At 48.3% G+C, this 19,339-nt stretch overlaps 1 protein-coding gene across 1 annotated transcript; it reads left to right on the top strand.

Annotated features, from left to right (window-relative positions):
• Positions 1–307: 307 nt before the first annotated feature.
• Positions 308–17,679, top strand: ISY1 (ISY1 splicing factor homolog). The gene is made up of 11 exons (XM_036868032.1): positions 308–558; positions 2,507–2,529; positions 3,037–3,088; positions 4,067–4,132; positions 4,313–4,355; positions 6,821–6,933; positions 10,270–10,387; positions 13,303–13,425; positions 14,430–14,560; positions 16,638–16,724; positions 17,044–17,679. Exons 1-11 carry the CDS (start codon positions 556–558, stop codon positions 17,149–17,151), a joined length of 867 nt encoding a protein of 288 aa, XP_036723927.1. The 5' UTR covers positions 308–555; the 3' UTR covers positions 17,152–17,679.
• Positions 17,680–19,339: the final 1,660 nt, after the last annotated feature.

The following is a 19,339-nucleotide window of genomic DNA, read 5'->3' as shown; positions in this document are numbered from 1 at the left end:
GAGGGCCCAGTCCAGCGGCCCCGTCCACTCAGAGGGATGAGGACGAGTAACTTCCACAGGGCGTGTCTGATCTCGCAGAACCAGACAGGGCAGGAGGGATGCGCACCTACAGTTGCACACACATCTCAGCTAGCCTCACACACAACCGCAGGACCGCGTGTGCAGGACCAACAGCTACCGCGGGACGTCTCGCCGTTGTTATCGCGAGAGCAAAACCAGCGCCCCGCGCCCAGTTAGAGGCACGTCGGTTCCACTGCGCAAGCGCGGTTCTGCCAGCGCCCCTATTTTCCGTACGGGCGTGACGGTGCGAGGTCCAGACGCCGAGGGAGGGCCGCCTACGGGAGCTCGCTTGCGTTTTCTTCCCTTCCCCGGGTCAATTCTCAATTTCGCTTCCGGTGCCTCACTTCTGGTCCTTCCCAGTTATCCTTCCGACTCAGAAGCAGGTGGTGCCGTCAGCGAGAACCTTCAGTTCCCGTCCGGGTCGGCCGCGCCTGGGGCGGCGAAGCTCCCTGGGCTGGGGCCGCGCGGCCTGAGGGCGGCGCCCTCCCTCGCACCATGGTGAGCGGGGCGGGGAGTGAGGGAGGCGAGCGGCGGGCCGGGTCGGGGGCGCCCAGGGGACCCCTGCGGGCTACAGGATCCGCGGCCGGGACGCGGGGGTCTTCGCGCCGCGTGAGCCCAGAGGCTGGAGGAAGCTGAGCCTCGGCGCCGCCGCGCCGTCCGCGGCCGTGCTTAGTCCGGACGGCGCGCTGTAGTTCCCCACCGGGAAGCCGAGGCTCCGGGAGGCGTAGGGTCGGCGCCGCGTCCCGTGAGGGGCCCAGCAGCGGTTCCTGCGCTATTTGTCTTGTGTCTGCTCTCCGGCTCCCCGACGGAGAGCTTCCCGAGAGCAGGGTCTTCCCACCTCTGCCTCCTTAACGCCTGACACGGTGTCTGGCGCGTTGTCGGGGTCCAGGGATGGACGAGTGGCCGGCGTCGTGTGACCGCAGGAGGGTGTGATCGCTGTGGGCAGGCGCGGGTGGTCGGCTGCTTCATTTGTTCTAGAAGCGCTCACGACGGAGCACGCAGTGCCGGCACAAGGAGGATACTCTTACATGTTGGTTACCATGATGGTCTCATTAAGTGAAGCGCACGACGCCGTAATAAATGGTAGAAGGTGTAATGGATGCCATTGTAGATTGATGAGCCCAAGATCCGGAGGACGAGAGAAACCGGTGGACAAAAAGCAGCCCTTTCTATTCTCCAGCCCTCGGAGGATATGCCCCGTATTACTGCTTCATACTAGCCGGCTCAGCCTCTTGATTCTGCCTCTTGTTTCTGAACTCTGACAAACAGGGAATCGCCGGTCTCCGTTCCCTAGCAGGACAGAAGGATCCCTGGGCCTGGATGTTTCTGGCAAACTGTCACCAATACGCATTCATATTTGTGGGTTTCCATCACCCCTGGTACATGCCCTTATCACAAGATTCATGTTTTTTGGGGGGAAATTCCTATGAGTTCTCTCAAAAGGGAGAACCGTGACCAAATTCCTAGTACCCAGCGTGGTGTTTAAAGCATGGAGTAAGCATTGAGAAACATTAAATTAAATACTTAGAATCTGTAGGCTTTAATGAAATCGGTAGGACACATCCTCAGCCTTCAAGATGATGGTTTCTCCTGGGAGAACCTCTGTTTTATTCCTTAGTAGATATTGTGTTCATTTATCTACAAACAAACTTGACAAGTTTGTTTCTGTGTCCATTGAAAGGGAGAGTCAAAAAGATTTAAACTGAGCTCGCTTTTGCTGAGCATCTGATGACTTCATGTATTTATCTCATTAAATCATCATGACATCTTTATGAGATAAAAGGTATGGTCCCTGCTGTAAAGGTGGGGGAACTGAGGCTTAGAGAGACAACCTCTCAGGGATCGTAAGTTGGAGAGCCGGGAGTGAAACTCAAGTCCTTGACTTAGCAAGTACTCTTTCTACTTATACTACAACGCAGAAAATGTGTTCCGTGCCTGACACTGTGTTTCAGGGATAATTGACTTGACATTAGTGCAACAGTATTTAGATAAAACTCACTTTGTAAAAGCCAGTCTTTCCTTCCTCAAATTTCACTGGCAGGGAACAGACAATTGTGATGCTGGGTGGAAATTGTGTGGTAGGTATAAACCCAGACAGAGGGGGGCAGCCTGGCTGGGATGAAGGGGCCACAGAAGAATTGTCTGGGACGGTGATAACACAGGTAAATTCTGAAGGATGAGTGGCCAGATCCAAGGGGTTTGGGGGGGGGGGGTGGAGGAGTAAAGACTTTAGGTAGAGACAGCAGCGTAAGTAAGGCCACGGGATGTGGGCATCTTGTGATTGTTGTTGCGATTGTTACTATGTTCATGTACTACTTCAGGCATTCTGCTTGTGCCTGTGTCCTTGTGAAACTTTTCTCTACAAAGTAAATGAAACTTTTTCTAGAAAGTAAAAGAAAAAGCTCTTTAAACGTGGACATTTTTTTCCCCTTCTCTCTCCTTTTAGGCCCGAAATGCGGAAAAGGCCATGTACGTATCAACTCGATTTCGTCTGTAAATTTCTGTTTGGTCTTTTGGTATAGCTTTCTTTCTCTACCTGTGTTGAAATAGTATTCATATAGTATTTGCCCATACATTTGTTTTCCCCATAGTGTTTTCTGACAGCTCCCAGAACTTACTCTGGATGAACATTTGCTCACCTGGGGTGGTGCAGGGGCTGATAGAGTGACAGCCCATAATATTAGTCTTTTTAACATCTGGATGTGTTGCTCGCCACAGTGGCCTGACGAGTAGAGTTTCCCACAGTCCAGTCCTTACACGCCGTATGGGTGAAAGGAACACAAATCCTTATAAGCCCTACTTTTTGGAACATGGAAACCCATAACTTCTCTGTGGTTTCTTGATTGCAATATGTATATATGTTTATGAGTGATGGATGACATTCAGTAAGGTCATGAGCAGATTTACCCATCCAGGAACTTGGATGATAAGAGATCTTTGAGCAGGATCTAACGGTGTCTTCTCTGTTCCCGGTAGGACGGCCTTAGCAAGATTTCGCCAAGCTCAGCTGGAAGAGGGAAAAGTAAAGGTTGGTTTAAATCTTCCTCATGAATTTTTAAATTATTGAGAAAAAGTGCAGTAAAACTCTCTCCTGAACAGACTTCAGACTCCAGATCTTCCTCTTCCTCGTTCATGCTTTCTTGTGTCTTATGAGTCTGTACACTTGAATCCCAGGTAGCTGGGGCAGTGTGATGATCTGACTACTTGTGCTTCTGTCTGCTCTGTAATATGATGATTGGGTTTCCATGCTCTCCCAGCCCTGCCTAATACTGAATGGTACAAAGTGGGGTGTGCTGTGAGGAGCAGCTCTAACCTGAAACCAGTAATGACCTTAGCGCATAGAGACTCAGCCAGGTTAGGGGGAATATGTACTGTTCCTTGAATATTTTTGTTCTGTTTTCTAAAATTATACACACCCCCGCACACACACCTGTATACACACAGATGTGCATGTATGTGTATGTTTGTTCTAAACACTGAGAGCTGTCATTTCCTAAGGTAGTATAAATATGTCATGAAATGGGTATAACCGGGTGTACTTCGCCATCTCTCTGTAACAACTGACCCTGAACAACACGAGTTTGAACTGCATTGGTTCACTTATACACGGATGTTTTTCAACGGTAAATACTACAGAACTACACGGTTTGTGCTTGGTTGAATCTGTGGGTGCGGAGGAAACACGGATACTGAAGCCCGACTGTAAGCTATACTTGGGTTAACCCCCATGTTGCTCAGGGGTCAAGTGTACTGGACTTTTACGTTGTTTCCAGCGGCTGCCTGTACCAGGTACAATGCAGTGAATGTTTTTGCCTGTGTAGTTCTTTCCTAAGGAGAGGCTGCAGCGTGAGCCATAAGGCTTGATGAAGAGCACCTGGAACTGAAGCTGCAGCTGTCTTTAGCCTGTTAGACATTTCAGGCTTCAGGCCTGAGTCAGTCATGAATGTTGCGCAAAGCTTGTAATTTCATACAGTACAGCGGCAGCATGTGTTTTGCTTTTCCTTAGGAGCGAAGACCCTTCCTTGCCTCGGAGTGTACTGAGCTGCCCAAAGCCGAGAAGTGGAGACGACAGGTATGTGCTGGGTGAATCTGATCTTACGGAAGAACAGGTCTCTGATGGCTTTTGTAGCTACATGACTCTTCAACCAGAATTCTAAGAATTTTTAATTACTGATTTTGAATTATATATTTCTTATGCTTTCAGGCTTACTCAAAAGTCATAAAAATATATTGCCTTTTATTTTTTTCACAGATCATTGGAGAGATCTCAAAAAAAGTGGCTCAAATTCAGAATGGTAAGCTAGCCTGTCTGTTTAAAGTACTCGATTCTCACATCCACAATTAGCCTTGGGGACGTCAGCCTCCTCTCTCAATAATCAATAGAACAAGTAGGTACAAAATGAGTAAGAACATAGAAGAACTGAACAATACTATCGATCAGTTTGACCTAGTTGACCTTTATGGAACACTCCACCTCACAAAAAAGAGTACAATTTCTTTTTTTAAGAGCAAATGGAATATTCACCAAAATAAAGCATATTTTAGGTTATAATATGAATGTTAGCAAACTTAATTAAAATTTTGCAAAGTATGTTCACTGATTATAACACAGTTAACATAGAAATCGATAACAAAAAGATATCTGGAAAATTCCTAACTATTTAGAAATTAAACATACTTCTAAACAACCCATATATCTAAGAGGAAACCTCAAGGAGATTAGAAAATATTTTGAACTGAATGAGAATGAAAACGTAATGTCAGAATTCAGGGGACAAAAAAATTTATGGCGTGCAGGTAAAGCAGTGTTTAGGTGAAAATTTATAGCATTAAAGTAAAAGAAAATAAGAAAGGTCTCAAGTCAGTGATCTAAGCTTCTACCCTAAGAAACTAAAAAGGAGGAGCAAATTAATTCCAAAGTAAGCAGAGGGAAGGAAATAATAAAGAGAAGAAATCAATGAAATTGAAAACAGAAGATGAATAGAGAAAATAGAACAAAAGCGGGTTCTTTAAAAAGATCAGGACTTACCTGGTGGCACAGTGGTTAAGAATCCAACAGCCAATGCAGGGGCCCATGTGCCGCACGCAGCAGCGGAGACCCAGTGTAGCCAAAAATAAATAAATTAAAAAAATTAAAAACAAAAACCAAAAAAAAAACCTCAGCTAACTGGGAATTGAAGGGAACTTTTTTTTTTTTTCCTGATAAGGGACTTCTACCAAAAAACCTATAGCCAGCTATAGGTTGAATGCTTTCCTGCTAAGATCAGGAACAAGGTGGAGATATCCATTCTCACCACTTCTATTCAGTATTGTACTGGAATTCCCTTCCAGTACAATAAAGCAAGAAAAGGAAATAAAAGGCCCAAAGATTGCAAGGGAAGAAAAATGCTCTATTCTGAGATGACATAACTTTCTGTGTAGAAAATCCCAAGGAATCTACAGAAAGATTTCTAAAATGAATAAATGAGTTTAGCAAGATCGCAGAATAGAAAGTCAATACACAAAAATCAATTCTATTTCTATGTACTAGCAGTGAACATTTGGAACTAGAACTTTTATTAAAGTGTTATTTACAGAAGCATCAAAACACAAGAAATACTTAGGTATAAATCTAACAAAATATATGTATGACCTGTATGCTGAAAACTATAAAACAGTGATGAAAGAAGTCAAAGAACCAATCAAATGGAGACATAGACAGTGTTTGTGGATGGGAAGACTCAATATAGGAAAGGTGTCGATTCGTTTTCTTTTTGAAATCTATCACAGTCAAAATCCCAGCAGTGGTTTTTGGTTTATGTTGACGAACTGTTTCTAAAATTTAAATGGAAAGGCAAAGGAACTAGAATAGCCAAAGCAGTTTTGAAAAAGAAAAAAATTGGAGTATTCATAACACCTAATTTCATGATTTAATGTAAAGCTAAAGCTATTCAAGACAATTGGGTATTGGTGAAAGATAGACACACAGACCAATTGAACAGAGTAAGAAGTCCAGAAATAGGGGCACACGTATGTGGTCAGTTGACTTGACAAAGGCACAAAAGCAATTCAGTGGAGAAAGGGAAGGCTTCTCCCTTGGAATAGCCCCAACTGCTCCTGGCTCCCAGCCGCCAACGACTACACCTCAGCAAACTCCCTGTCGTCATCCCTTTAAATCTGTCCCTTAGGGACTTCCCTGGCGGCCCAGTGGTTAAGAACCCGAGCTTCCACTGCAGGGGGCACAGGTTCGATCCCTGGTCGGGGGAGGTAAGATATGGCGTGCTGCGCGGTGCAGCCAAAAAATAAATAAGTAAAAAATAAAGACTATAAATCTGTCCCTTAGGCTCAATTCTCAGGCCCTAGTCTTTGTCGAAGATGTTCCCACTTAACTAGGTGTTGCTTTCCTGAAAGGACTAGACTGACACAGACTGCCGCCAGCCCTGATGCTGTCGCTGCCTCACTGCATCTTGGCTGACACTGATTGGACGCTGTGTCCCCACCTCTAAGAGTTCACTGTTTCAGTGGCGGTATAAATGGAGCTGCAGGGTTGCTTCAGTTTGTGTTTCTGTGGTTGCTAATGAGGATGAAGCTCTTTCCCCCCCGTGCTGCCCAAACTCTGTGCATGATTGTTGCCCTTCCGTGAGTTCGGTGTGGGTGGGTTTTCTTATAAATTGAAATAGTATCTTTGTGTTATGCACCTTTTTAGGTGTTGACATTCACTCTTAAGGCTATGACATCGAGTGGTATTTTCAAGAAACGATAGGACATTTTTGTTTTCTAGCTGGTCTAGGTGAATTCCGAATTCGTGACCTGAATGATGAAATTAACAAGCTGCTAAGAGAGAAGGGACACTGGGAGGCCCGGATCAAGGAGCTGGGCGGTCCTGACTATGGGGTAAGCAAGCCGCGGCCCTGGGGGCTGAGCACGGGCGCTGTCTGCCTGCAGGGTGGCTCCTGCTGCCCCCGCAGCCCTGCCACACAGTAGGCACTGGAGAGATGAAAGGAGGCTTGACAGTGCCTGTTGCGCGTGGACAGGAAACATGAAAGCACGGGCCAGTGGTGCTTAAAGGTCCACAGCGCAGGCCTCAGCACGTGTACTGGCCAGGTGTTCCAGAGTGAGCCACGCGGGCTCCCTGGGCCTCTTGTTTGAAATGACCTTGGCCCCTCACAGTCTTCTCTGAACTCCTTGAGAATTGGGACAACCATTCCATTGTAGGCTTCTGTACTCAAGGGGGCCCTGGGGACATGGCTGTGCTTCCTTTCTCTGGATTCTTTAAATGCAGTATTCTAGAACAGTGACTTTCAAGCTTTTAGGCCCATGACCCACTCTAAAATAAACACACACACACACACACACACACACTCACTCACTATATCACAGCGCAGTACTGAAAAAATACTTGGTATATGTTGCTGCAGTTTGATATTTTCTATTCTGTTCTATCTTGATTTTTTAAAAAATTGATGATTATGACCCATGTAATGGATTTCACGACCCGCCAGTGGGTCTCAACTTTGAAAAATGCTGCCCCAGGCCCTGCCCCATTTACCCAGGTCATTTGAACCAGTAGTATCTAGTCAGTGGACTGTAGTATGTTATGTAAGAAATATGTGCAGTTTTTCTATGTATTTAATGCAAAACCACAGTTCTCACGTTAGTACCTGGCCTAAAAATGAGGCATTTATTCTTGTTGCAGAAAGAAAGGCACTTCCACTCCTGGAGTACCTGTGCTAGGAACGTTCTCACTGCATCTTCAGTAGTTCTGTGACGGTGATTTTGCTCCCTGTCAGACTGCTTTAGTGCAGAGGTTTATTACCCTTCCTGGAAGGGTTACAAAATTAATATGTACGATATTCTTAAGTTCCACCACCCAGAGTCAACAGTAATGTTTTTATGTATTTCCTTCTAGAGTCTTTTTTTTTTAATTTATTATTTTTATTTTTGGCTGTGTTGGGTCTTCATTGCTGCGCGCGGGTTTCTCTAGTTGCGGTGAGCGGGGGCTACTCTTCATTGCAGTGCATGGGCTTCTCATTGCGGTGGCTTCTCTTGTTGCGGAGCGTGGGCTCTAGGCACGTGGGCTTCAGTAGTTGTGACTCGCAGGCTCAGTAGTTGTGGCGCACGGGCTTAGTTGCTCTGTGGCATGTGGGATCTTCCCGGACCAGCGCTCGAACCCATGTCCCCTGCATTGGCAGGCGGATTCTTAACCACTGTGCCACCAGGGAAGCCCTAGCGTCTTTTTAATGCTAAAGAATTTTATTTTTATTTTCTATGTACAAAAGTAACATTTAGGGAATTCCCTGGTGGTCGAGTGGTTAGGACTCAGCACTTTAACTGCTGTGGCCCAGGTTCTGTCCCTTGTCGGGGAACTAAGATCCTGCAAGCCACGCAGCGCAGCTAAAAAAAAAAAAGTGACACATTTTGAGTTTGTTTTACCAGATGGTGGTGATGGTTGCATGACACTATGAATGTACTAATACCACTGACCTGGACACTTAAAAATGGTTAAGACGGTAAATTTTATGTTACGTGTATTTTAGTACAATAATAAGAGAAAAAGTAATATATTAAGTTCAGAAAAGTATAGAGCAGAACACCATGCAGTCATGATCCTTTTAACTAGGAGCAGCTTCTGGAATGTTTCCGTCCATTGTTTTTCCATGAGTCCTGTAACTGAGGTCATACTCATGTATGTACAATTTTGGTTCTAGGTTTTATACTTCTTTTCAAAATGGTAACTTTGATTGTATAAAGAATACCTACTTTTATGTCAAAAAAAAAAGAATACAAAACAAAAAATATAAAAATTCTAAAATATAAAAAAATTTGGGCTTCCCTGGTGGCGCAGTGGTTGAGAATCTGCCTGCCAATGCAGGGGACACGGGTTCGAGCCCTGGTCCGGGAAGATCCCACATGCCGCGGAGCAACTAGGCCCGTGAGCCACAGCTACTGAGCCTGCGCACCTGGAGCCTGTGCTCCGCAACAAGAGAGGCCGCGATAGTGAGAGGCCCGTGCACCGCGATGAAGAGTGGCCCCCGCTCGCCGCAACTAGAGAAAGCCCTCGCACAGAAACGAAGACCCAACACAGCCATAAATAATTAATAAATAAATAAATAAAGGGAAAAAGATGGTTCAATTAAAAAAAAAAGCAACATCAGCAACAACAAAAGCAAAAATTCCAAATACTTCTTCAGCAATTCTAATAAAAGGATGTATTTAAAAAAAAAAATTTTATATACTCTGTGTGTGATATAGATTACATTATATATTTTCCTACCACCCAGAAATGACTGCTATTAACATTTTCTACTTATCTTTCTAGAATTTCTTCTATGCATATATATATATTTATTTTTACAGATAATGGTTCATTATTCTAACTATATGCTTTGTTCACTTAACAGTTTATCAGACGCATATGTTCATGTCAGTAAATAATCATTTATATAATCGTTTCAAAAAGCATTTCTGAGCTCACAGAAAGTTCCACAAATTGTATAGAGAAATCCTATGTACCCTTTATACAGATTTACCAGTTTTTAACATTTTGCTGTATTTGCTTTATCATTTTCTATGTGTACCTTGAGATTTATTTTCTCTGAACCGTTTGAGGCTTAAATACATCATGTTCTTTTACCCCTTAATACTTAAGGGGTATTTCCTAAGAGATACTTTTGTGTGTATTTCCTAAGAATAAGAATGTTCTCTTATATAAGCATGGTAGAGTTTAAGACATTTAACTTTGATACAATCACTTGGCTGTTTTATTGAGTTTCATCCTTATGGCCTTTCCCCTTACGGCACAGAGCCTTGTCCAGGGTCACATACTGTATGCAGCTGTCAACATCATCATTTTTAGTGGAGAGAATTCCATCCTCTGGATATTTCATTTGTCTTCTACTGCTTGTCATTTAGGCTTTTTGCAATTATTTAAAGCTTTTTTCACTTAACATTATATTGTGTTTTTCTAAGTCAATATAAGAGTTTCGTATGAACCATCATTTTTAAGCTATAGGATATGTTCCATCCTGAATATGCTATAATTTACTTAAATCATCCTCTTACTGTTAGGTATTTAGGTTGATTTTTAAGGGATTAAAAAAAGTACCTAAATATATTTCTGTGTACATTAATATTTTCTGCCTTTAGCATTATCATCTTAAATCTGTTTGCAAACATGGAAATAGTGGGTTTAAGGATCAGATCCATTTTCTCTTTTTCCTTCCCAATAAGAAAGTTGGCCCTAAAATGCTGGATCATGAAGGGAAAGAAGTCCCAGGAAATCGAGGTTACAAGTACTTCGGAGCAGCGAAAGACTTGCCTGGCGTCAGAGAGCTGTTTGAGAGAGAACGTAAGTAACTGGTGTTCGCCGGGGTGTTAGCCTGGGAATCTTGGTCCTGCTTGTAACAGTAGACATGCCGTCTGCAGGGCACTCTTCCTATGCCGTTTCTTAGCCGCACAGCAGCCCCGTGTCCTCAGAGGATTTTCGTTCTCAGGTGGGCACACAGTTGGGGTGAGAACGGGAACCCAGAACTGACAGGTGTCAGATTGCGGGCTCTGCCCACACCCGTCTGCGTGTGAACGAGGAGTCTCCCTGTTTGCAGTTCAGTCAGCTTCATTTTCAGTTATGTGTTCAGTTGAAAAAACTCTTAACTGAAGGACACATGACACCTCGGGCCGAACCCCGAAATGCACAAGTGGAGGAGAGTGAATCCAAGCTGGGCACCCTCTCCGCTCCTGCCCTTCCCTCCACAGCCCTGGGAGCCTCCAAAATGCAGTTGGAAACCGCTGGTCTGGAATTTCTGTGTATCTTAATTTTGACTTTTCAAAAAGCCGTCCAAGCATTTTATAGAAAGAAGTGTGGAAAGCAGAGAAGGATGAGACCAGGATTCCTCTCACTGCTGGCGTTCTGCTGTTTCCTTCCAGTCGGTTTCCTATTTGTTTAAAAATACAATTCTGCTTTCATGAAGCCCTGCTCATTCTTAAATTCATTATGCACACACTGGTTTTGCATGCGTGATTGGCATCACTTAAAATAATTCAGAGTTTAAATATCATGCCGTTTATTATGAATGCAGTATAATTTTATTATAGACACGATGTAAAATACAGAAAATCAGAAAAAACACCCACGTTTTCACAACTTATAGATGATGGTTGTTGACATGTTGGGATGTATCCCCTTCCAGTTTTTTAAGGCTACTAAAGTGAGGGTGTGCTGTGTATGTTACTTTTTTTTTTTTTTTGCTTTTACATTGTTTCTAAATTTATTTTTATTTATTCCAGTCATAGAGTTGTTTTTTTTTTTTAACCAAGAAAGTGTGCAACTTAGTCTTAATGTGTATAATGGAAATAGTAGCACAGGGACTTCCCTGGCGGTCCAGTGGTTAAGACTCTGTGCTTCCACTACAGGGGGCACGGGTTTAAACCCTGGTTGGGAAACTAATACCCCGAATGCCGCACGGCAAAAAAAAAAAAAAATAGTAGCACAGTCCTCTTGATCCCCTTGACCCCCATCCCAGTGCCCTGCTAGAGGTGACCCGTCACTGTTATTATCTGTTTGGAATGTTCCCTTCCAGCCTTTTCCATGTACTCCCATGCTTATTTCATCAACTAAATTACATCAGCATAAGTGACAGGTGACTCAACCCCAATTACTTTAGGCAGAAAAGTCTATAAATTTATTGGCTCACATAACTGACAAGGTTGCCTTCAGGAATGGCCGGTTCCAGGTCACATTGCTCCGTGTTGCAGTTTTGGCTTCCATCCTGTGAGCTTTTTTCTCTGTCTCACTCTCCTCCTGTGGTGGCTGGTTGTCTGTCATCGACTTAAATTTTGTTCTCTCTCAGCAACAGATTTTTTTCCCCCAAAACAGTTCAAGCAGAATTCCCAGAGTTGAGTCTGGTTGGCTTTGGTTGGATCACAGCGCCATCATGTGGCCGGAATGCATGCAGCGCTCTGAGGCTGCTAGGTTTCAGCCCTGTCCTGGATGCAGCCCACGTGGTGGAGGGGTGGACAGGGTTGTGTGTGCAGTCCGTCCATGTCCCCTCATGGTTCTCCTTAGAACGCCAAATGATGTGACGGATTAGAGAGTCTCAGGGATTAACCGTACTTGGTGTGACCATCCCTCCTTTGGTATTTAGTTATTTCTAGATGTTTATAATTATAACTTTTGTGCTGATCTGGTGCTTGAAACAATGTATTATTTTTATTTTTTTGTTCCCCCCATTACTAATGAAATTGACAATTGAATTAAGTTACTAAATGGAATTTTCATACATAAGAGTTTTTTCTTCTTCAATTATCAGCTTTTATTCTTTGACTAATCTGTTGGGTTGTCATTTCCCTTTTGATTTTCAAGTATTACTAAATATTCTGAATAGTAATTCTTAGTCTGAAAGTATTTTCTTCAGGAATTTCTCATTTATCTTTTTTGTTTGTAGTTTCTTTTGTTTTATCTGTATTCTTAGTTTTTTCATTAAATATTATGGCATTTCCTGTGTTGTTAAAGCACCCTATGAAGCAGCATTACTGTGGCTTCAGGATCCCCTCCCCTCCGCCATGCTTGAATTGCAGATCATAATCCTTGGCTGTCCAAGTTTTCACTGTTGTATAAATAACGCTGTGATGCACACCTCTGCCCATAAAGCTTTGACAGCTTTTGTTTCTGTTTTTTAAATTAGGATAGATTCCTTCTAAATGGACTAATTGGGTCAAAGATTTCAACACTGATTTAATTTTATTTATTTATTTATTTTAAATTTATTTTATTTATTTATTTTTGCCTGCACTGGGTCTCCGTTGCTGCACGCAGGCTTCCTCTAGTTGCAGCGAACAGGGGCTACTCTTCGTTGCGGTGCACAGGCTTCTCATCATGGTAGCTTCTCTTGTTGCGGAGCACAGGCTCTAGGCGTGCGGGCTTCAGTAGTTGTGGCTCGCGAGCTCAGTAGTTGTGGCTCAGTAGCTGTGGCGCACGGGCTTAGTTGCTCCGCGGCATGTGGGATCTTCCGGGACCAGGGCTTGAACCCGTGTCCCCTGCATTGGCAGGCGGATTCTTAACCACTGCGCCACCAGGGAAGCCCTCAACACTGATTTTAAAAAGAGTGGTACCACGTATATAATCCCGTTACTAGTGTAGAGAAGTGCCTATTTCATGATATTTTCATGAACACACCTACTGTATGCCTGCGTAACATTGTATGAGGAGAAGGCTTGAGTGAGATTATGACGGGGAATTCAGCTAAGCTGGTGAATTCTTTCTTTTAGCTCTTCCTCCTCCAAGAAAAACACGCGCTGAGCTCATGAAGGCGATCGATTTTGAATACTACGGTTACCTAGATGAAGACGATGGTGTTATTGTGCCTTTGGAACAGGAATATGAAAAGAAACGTAGGTCTGCGGGCATTTCATTTCATTGCTGCTGGCATCTGGTTTCTTTTCTCTCCCTTGAAAATGGGGTTTTATTTTTATTTTTATAAGGAACATTGTTTTTTTTAGGGCTTTTTTAAAAATTGAAGTAGTTGATGTACAATATTATGTAAGTTACAGGTGTACAGTATAGAGATTCACAATTTTTAAAGGTATATTCCATTAGCAGTTATTATAAAATATTGGCTGTATTCCCCATGTTGTATAATATATCCTTGTATAGCTTATTTTATCTTAATAGTTTGTACCTCTTAATCCCCTACCGCTAAATTGCCTCTCCCCACTTCCCTCTCTCCACTGGTAACCACTAGTTTGTTCTCTATATCTGTGAGTCTGCTTCTTTTTTGTTATATTCACTAGTTTGTTGTATTTTTTAGATTCCACATAGAAGTGAGATCGTACAGTATTTCTCTTTCTCTCTCTGACTTACTTCACTTAGTGTGATAATCTGTAGGTCCATCCATGTTGCTGCAAATGGCATTATTTCATTCTTTTTTATGGCTGAGTAGGATCCCGTTGTGTATATGCGTGTGTGTGTGTGTGTTTGTGTGTGTGTGTGTGTGTGTGTATACACCACATCTTATTTACCCATCCATTTGTTGATGGGCACTTAGTTTACTTCCATATCTTGGCAACTGTAAATAATACTGTTGTGAACATTGGGGTGCATGTATCTTTTCGAATTAGTGTTTTGTTTTTTTCGAATATATACCCAGGAATGGAATTGCTGGATCACATGGTAGTTCTAGTTTTAGTTTTTTGAGAGCCTCAGGGTGCTGAACTGGGGAGGATCTGGGTGTGTCCCCTAAAAGCTGCCCTCCCGTCTGATTCCTGTCTGATTCCTGCCCACGGGGGCAGGATGAAGCTGACCCTTTCCATCAGGGAGGCCTTGGCCTCGCCCTGCGTGGTGTTTAACGCTTTCTTAGAGGCCAGAGTGAGTAACGCCTGCTCTCCCTTGTCTGCAGTCAGAGCCGAATTAGTGGACAAGTGGAAAGCAGAGAGAGAGGCCCGGCTGGCAAGAGGGGAGAAGGAGGAGGAGGAGGAAGAGGAGGAGGAGGAGGAGGAGGTCAACATCTATGCTGTCACCGACGAGGAGGTACTGGGCGGGCGGCAGGGGACCCCCTGGCACTCACCGCCTTCTCTGTGCCGTGGAGGATGGGGGGGCGGTAGCAGGAAGCACAGACGAGGGGTCAGGGTCAAGGCCCGGCTCTTGCCCTTGCCGCCATCTGAGGCTTCGGCCTTCTCTCCTAGACGGTGGGGACGAAGGTCACCTCCCAGGTTCACAGGGAGGGTTCCAGAGAGGAACGGCTGTGAGGGCACTTGTTAAACTGCTTTACACCAGGGATGACTTACTTGCATCTCAGAGATAGGCCCTCCTGAACATGCTGGAATTGGATTTATAAACACATTTGAAGCCAGTGTGTTTTAGCCCATGACCTCATTGTTTCTGCTTAAATGGCAGTGCCAGTAACTCTTCTGTAGTCTTAACCAGCCCAGAGCAGAGAAGGGACTTCCTCAGGGGGTCCCGGTTGGGGATGGAGCCGTGATCCCTCAGGCAGAGCCCCCTTGCTCCCAGCACCCCTGCAGGCCTTGCTCCCTGGGCAGGTCCAGGATGGAACTGATTTGCTGGACTGAGCAAGGGGAGGGGAGGCACCCATGCCTGGACTATGGGTCAGGCCCTGTGTGACGTCACATGGCTTGCCGTGATGTCAGTGGCAAGGAAGCAGGCTCAAGAGAGGCTTAAGTCACCGTCACACAGGATGTAGCAGACCTGAGGTTCATGCCCTCAGGCAGGCATTTGAAGCAGGATGGCAGCGTGCCCTAGGAAGATTTTCTCTAGATGCAAATAATCCATTTGCTCTTTCAAGGGATGTTTGTTTAATGAGTGGCTACTGTGAGGCCCACTCGAGGGGCAGGACAGCAAACACGCTTCGCTTGTGGCTTGAAGTCCGGGGGGACAGTCCGGTCAGCAGACACCGTGGGAAATGGCAACTGTGATAGGAGCTCTGGGTAGCGACATGGTGAAGGCAGGGCCAGTGAAGGCTTTGCTGGGGACGTGACCCTTCAGCTGAGATCCGGAAACAAGGGGGAATTAACCACGCGAAGAGGCAGCAGGGAACAGCGTGAGCGGATGACCCCGTGGGCGCGCGGGGGACAGAGGACGGGCCGGTGGCTGGAGGGCAGAGTGGGGGCAGAGTGGAGGCTGGGGGAGGGGAGGTGGGCCAAGCAAGGGCCCCGGCTCCCCGGGGAAGCGTTTTCCTTTACCGTGAGAGCGACGGAAGGCCATCAGAGGGTTTAAGAATTGTTTATCCTGAAATGCTTACGATTTACGGGAAGCTGCAGAGCTGCTGCCGAGGGTCCTGTGTGGTCCTTCACCCAGTGTCCCCAGTGGCTTGCACAGTGACAGCGCAGTGTCCACCGAGGGACCTGACGTGGTATGACGCGTGTGGGCAGTGCTGTGTCTTTCGTCACGTGTGTGGATTCTTTGGGGCTACAACAGCCTTCCTTGTTGGAGTCAGCCCTGAGGAGTGGAACTTCCACCCGTGGGCTCGCCTGGGTGGATACAGCCCGACTTTCCCAGAGCCCTGGGACCGGTTTCTCCTACCAGCGGCATCTGAGAGCTTCCACCGCGGCTTTCCTGGCAGCTGGTGATGTGGGGCGGGGGCGGGGTCAGGGTCCGGCGCAGAGACCCGCGGGCAGTGGACCTGCCTCCGCTCAGGCCTCCTCTCTCCTCACGCCTCCAGGGCTACGTCATTCCTTAGGTTATGAGTGATCTCTGCTGACTCACAGGCAGCCTCTGAGTGATGCTTTCTTCTAGATATGCTTTTTTTAAGTTTAATTAAAAAAATAGATAATGTATTCACAAGACTCAAAATGCAAAACGTATACAGAGATTGCACACAGCGTCTCTTTCGCAGCCCTGTCCTCTGTCCACTGGCTCTCACTGAGATCACTGGCTTCCCTTTTCTTCCTCGTACAAGAGGTCGCGCAATACACAGTGTTCTGTTGCTTCTTGTACTTAACGCTGTGTCTTGGGTGTCTCTCTGTCTGAGAACAGAGCTTCCTCGTCGCTGTTTTTCCTTTTAAATGGCTGCAGGCTGGTGCACGTTATGGCGGTGCCGGCACTTGTTAACGGTCTCATCCGCGCGGCCTCTGGTTGTACTCTTTTGCAGTCTGACGAGGAGGGCGGCCAGGAGAAAGGAGGGGAGGACGGGCAGCAGAAGTTCATCGCTCACGTCCCGGTGCCGTCGCAGCAAGAGGTAGGACGGGCTGGGGGCCGCCTGGCCTCCGAGGGGCCCCACGGGGCGCCGCGTGGTTTTCTTGGTGCTTCCTGTCCCTTGGGGCGGCTCTCGCTCCCGACCGCAGGGCGTTGGTCCCTGGGCTCAGGTTAGGGCGAGGCGTCCAGACGAGGCAGCGTTCCGTCTGCCTTGGGGGCAGCAGTCGAGCACTGTGTCGCTCACCTGCTCCCCGGCGGAGATCGGGGCCTCGGATGCAGGGTGCTGGGCTCCTGGCCGGGCGCAGGCGGCGTGTTGGCCTCGCAGGGCCTGCGGCCTGAGCCCTCCGCTCTCCCGCCCGCAGATCGAGGAGGCGCTCGTGCGGAGGAAGAAGATGGAGCTCCTGCAGAAGTACACCAGCGAGACGCTGCAGGCCCAGAGCGAGGAGGCCAGGCGGCTCCTGGGCTACTAGGGCCGAGCCGGGGCCGCCGCCCAGCGCTGTGGGAGGTGGGCCGCCCGGGCCACCTGCCGCTTCTCCTCCTTCCTCCCTCCCCTGCTCTCGCCTGCGTGCTGACCGAGGGCCGTTTGCCTGCCGGATGCCCCGGTGTCCCCTCGTCCCGGTGTTTTGCTGACGTGTGAACCCACTTACTTCTGTCTTGAGTGTGTAGGACACGCCGCTCCCTGTCAGCCTTTGAGTGTCTTAACGTAGCCTCCTCCTGTCGTTTGGTGGGGAGGGCGACCAGTTAGTGACACTCCTAAAAAACGCAGACGTGTTTGTAACTCCTCTTGAAGAATGAGAAGGTGTGTGGGCCCCGAGCCCACATCCCACACGGCGCAGCTGGCGGAGCTCCGCCTTTGGGGCAGCCCTGCCCTCAGTTCAGACCCCTCAGCTGGCCTTGCTCCTTGCTGCCCAGGTGGCAGGAGTTTGAGTTTGCTACTGCTGTCTAGGACTGGCTCTGCAGAGAGCTATTTTTATTAAAGATTTTTGTGTGAAAGGCAACCTCCAGGTCTGGGCTGCCTGTCTTGAGGCCGTGCCTGCACTGGGACCTGAGTGAGGTTCACAGTCACTGCAGGGGACGGGGTCCCGAAACACGCAGCCCTGGTGTGGGAGGGCTGGGACCAGCGGCGGCCCGTCTGGGAGCTGAGGAGGTGGCGGGGCTGTCCTCCCGTGGCCCCCGCACCCACGGCTGTGGGTCAGGGCTGACGCGGCAGGGCCGTGGCGCCGGCCTGTGGAGAGCACACAGAGGATGTCCGGGAGTCGGTCCAAACCCGCCATCCTGGCCGAGTCTTTCCCTCCCGGTGGGGAGAACCCACAGCAGAGGCCGCAGCTCCGGGCAGAGTTGGGGGGGCTCCCCACCCTCAGGAGGGGTTCTGGGCGTGTCGGCAGAGCCGTGTAGCTGCCGAGGTCCCGGCGGGCCTCCCGAAGGAGACTGGGGGCAGCAGAGCAGTGCCAGCCTGAGTGAGGGGGTGACCGTCAGCGTGTGACCTGCCTTAGGATGTTCCCGAGCCAGGGTGGAGGGGGTCAGGCGGAGGCCGGGCAGGGTGGGGAGTGGCCGTGGGGAAGGTGACGTGGGGCTTCAGAGCTGTGAGGGGGAGGGAAGGGGAGGGCACAGGACTGGGCCGGGGGCTTCCCTTCCCTGGAGGCAGGGCTGGAGGGGCCCCTCGGCCGAGCCCCTGGGTGAGTGTGTGCCGGGAGCCTCGGCTGAGCCCCTGGGCGAGCGTGTGCCGGGAGCAGAGAGGGTCAGGGCTGGAGCGCTGGGAGCCCCGGGGGCTGCGCAGGGTCAGACTCAGCCCTGGGATCCACACCCAGCCGGGGGCTGGCCCCAGGCAGGGGCTCAGGAGCGAACTCAGTGGGGACTTGGAGCAGGTCCCTCTGGACACCGGCCTCAGGTTCCCTGTCTTAAAGGCCAGGACTGGACCTGGTGCCCTCCGAGTTCCCCCCGGGTCTGGGCAGTCCCATGGGGTGGGCAGAGGCGAGGGGGGGGCCTTGGGACAGACTGGCCCTGGGGAGCGTTTGGAGGGCCCAGCTCAGACGGCCCAGTTACGGGGTTTTCGTCCAAGGGTCACATGTGGGTGGGGCTCCTTGCATTCAGTGAGAGCAGGCGGTTCAAGCGACAGGTGTTTCTTATCCCTGGAAAGATGGTGGGCAGGTGCATGGAGCTCGGCCCACCCGGACAGTCCCCCAGTCTCCTCCCCTCGGCCCCCCAGGGCCTCGCGGTGGCTTCCCCGGATGGGATGCGGGCAGCACAGGACTCGGTGTCTGGCGTCTGAGGAAACAGGGGCTCTGCTGATGATGCACAGGTGTCCCTGGCAGAGATGGGCCCAACCCCAGGCTGCTTCCTGTGCTGCAGGCCCCGGTTACCTGTCTGCCAGGGGCTGGAGAGGAGGTCTCTGCAGGGCTCCCCCAGGCCTGGAACAGCAGGGGAGTGTGGCCACTGGGGGGGTGTGGTCTCCATGGCCCAGCTCCACGGAAACTTCGACAAAATCTGTTTCATGGTTTATCCCAGCTTTGGCTCTGCCCCCAGTTTCCCAAACAGAGATATACGTGTCCATGGACTTCGCTCCCCTTCCCTCTCCCCTCTGCCCCACCGGCCCGGGTAGTGAGTCTGAAACACCAGTCTCCTCCTGTCATGCCTTAAGACTCCTACACCAGCCCCACC

This window comes from Balaenoptera musculus, chromosome 11 (genome assembly GCF_009873245.2).
Source record: "Balaenoptera musculus isolate JJ_BM4_2016_0621 chromosome 11, mBalMus1.pri.v3, whole genome shotgun sequence".
Classification (NCBI taxonomy): domain Eukaryota; kingdom Metazoa; phylum Chordata; class Mammalia; order Artiodactyla; family Balaenopteridae; genus Balaenoptera; species Balaenoptera musculus.
This window is presented reverse-complemented; position numbering and strand designations above follow the sequence as displayed.

Bases quoted from the DNA above. Each gene is read 5' to 3' on its own strand.
- ISY1 (XM_036868032.1), top strand. The intron at 3,089-4,066 runs GTTGGTTTAAAT...GCTTTTCCTTAG, and splicing joins TGGAAGAGGGAAAAGTAAAG to GAGCGAAGACCCTTCCTTGC. The intron at 6,934-10,269 runs GTAAGCAAGCCG...CTTCCCAATAAG, and splicing joins TGGGCGGTCCTGACTATGGG to AAAGTTGGCCCTAAAATGCT.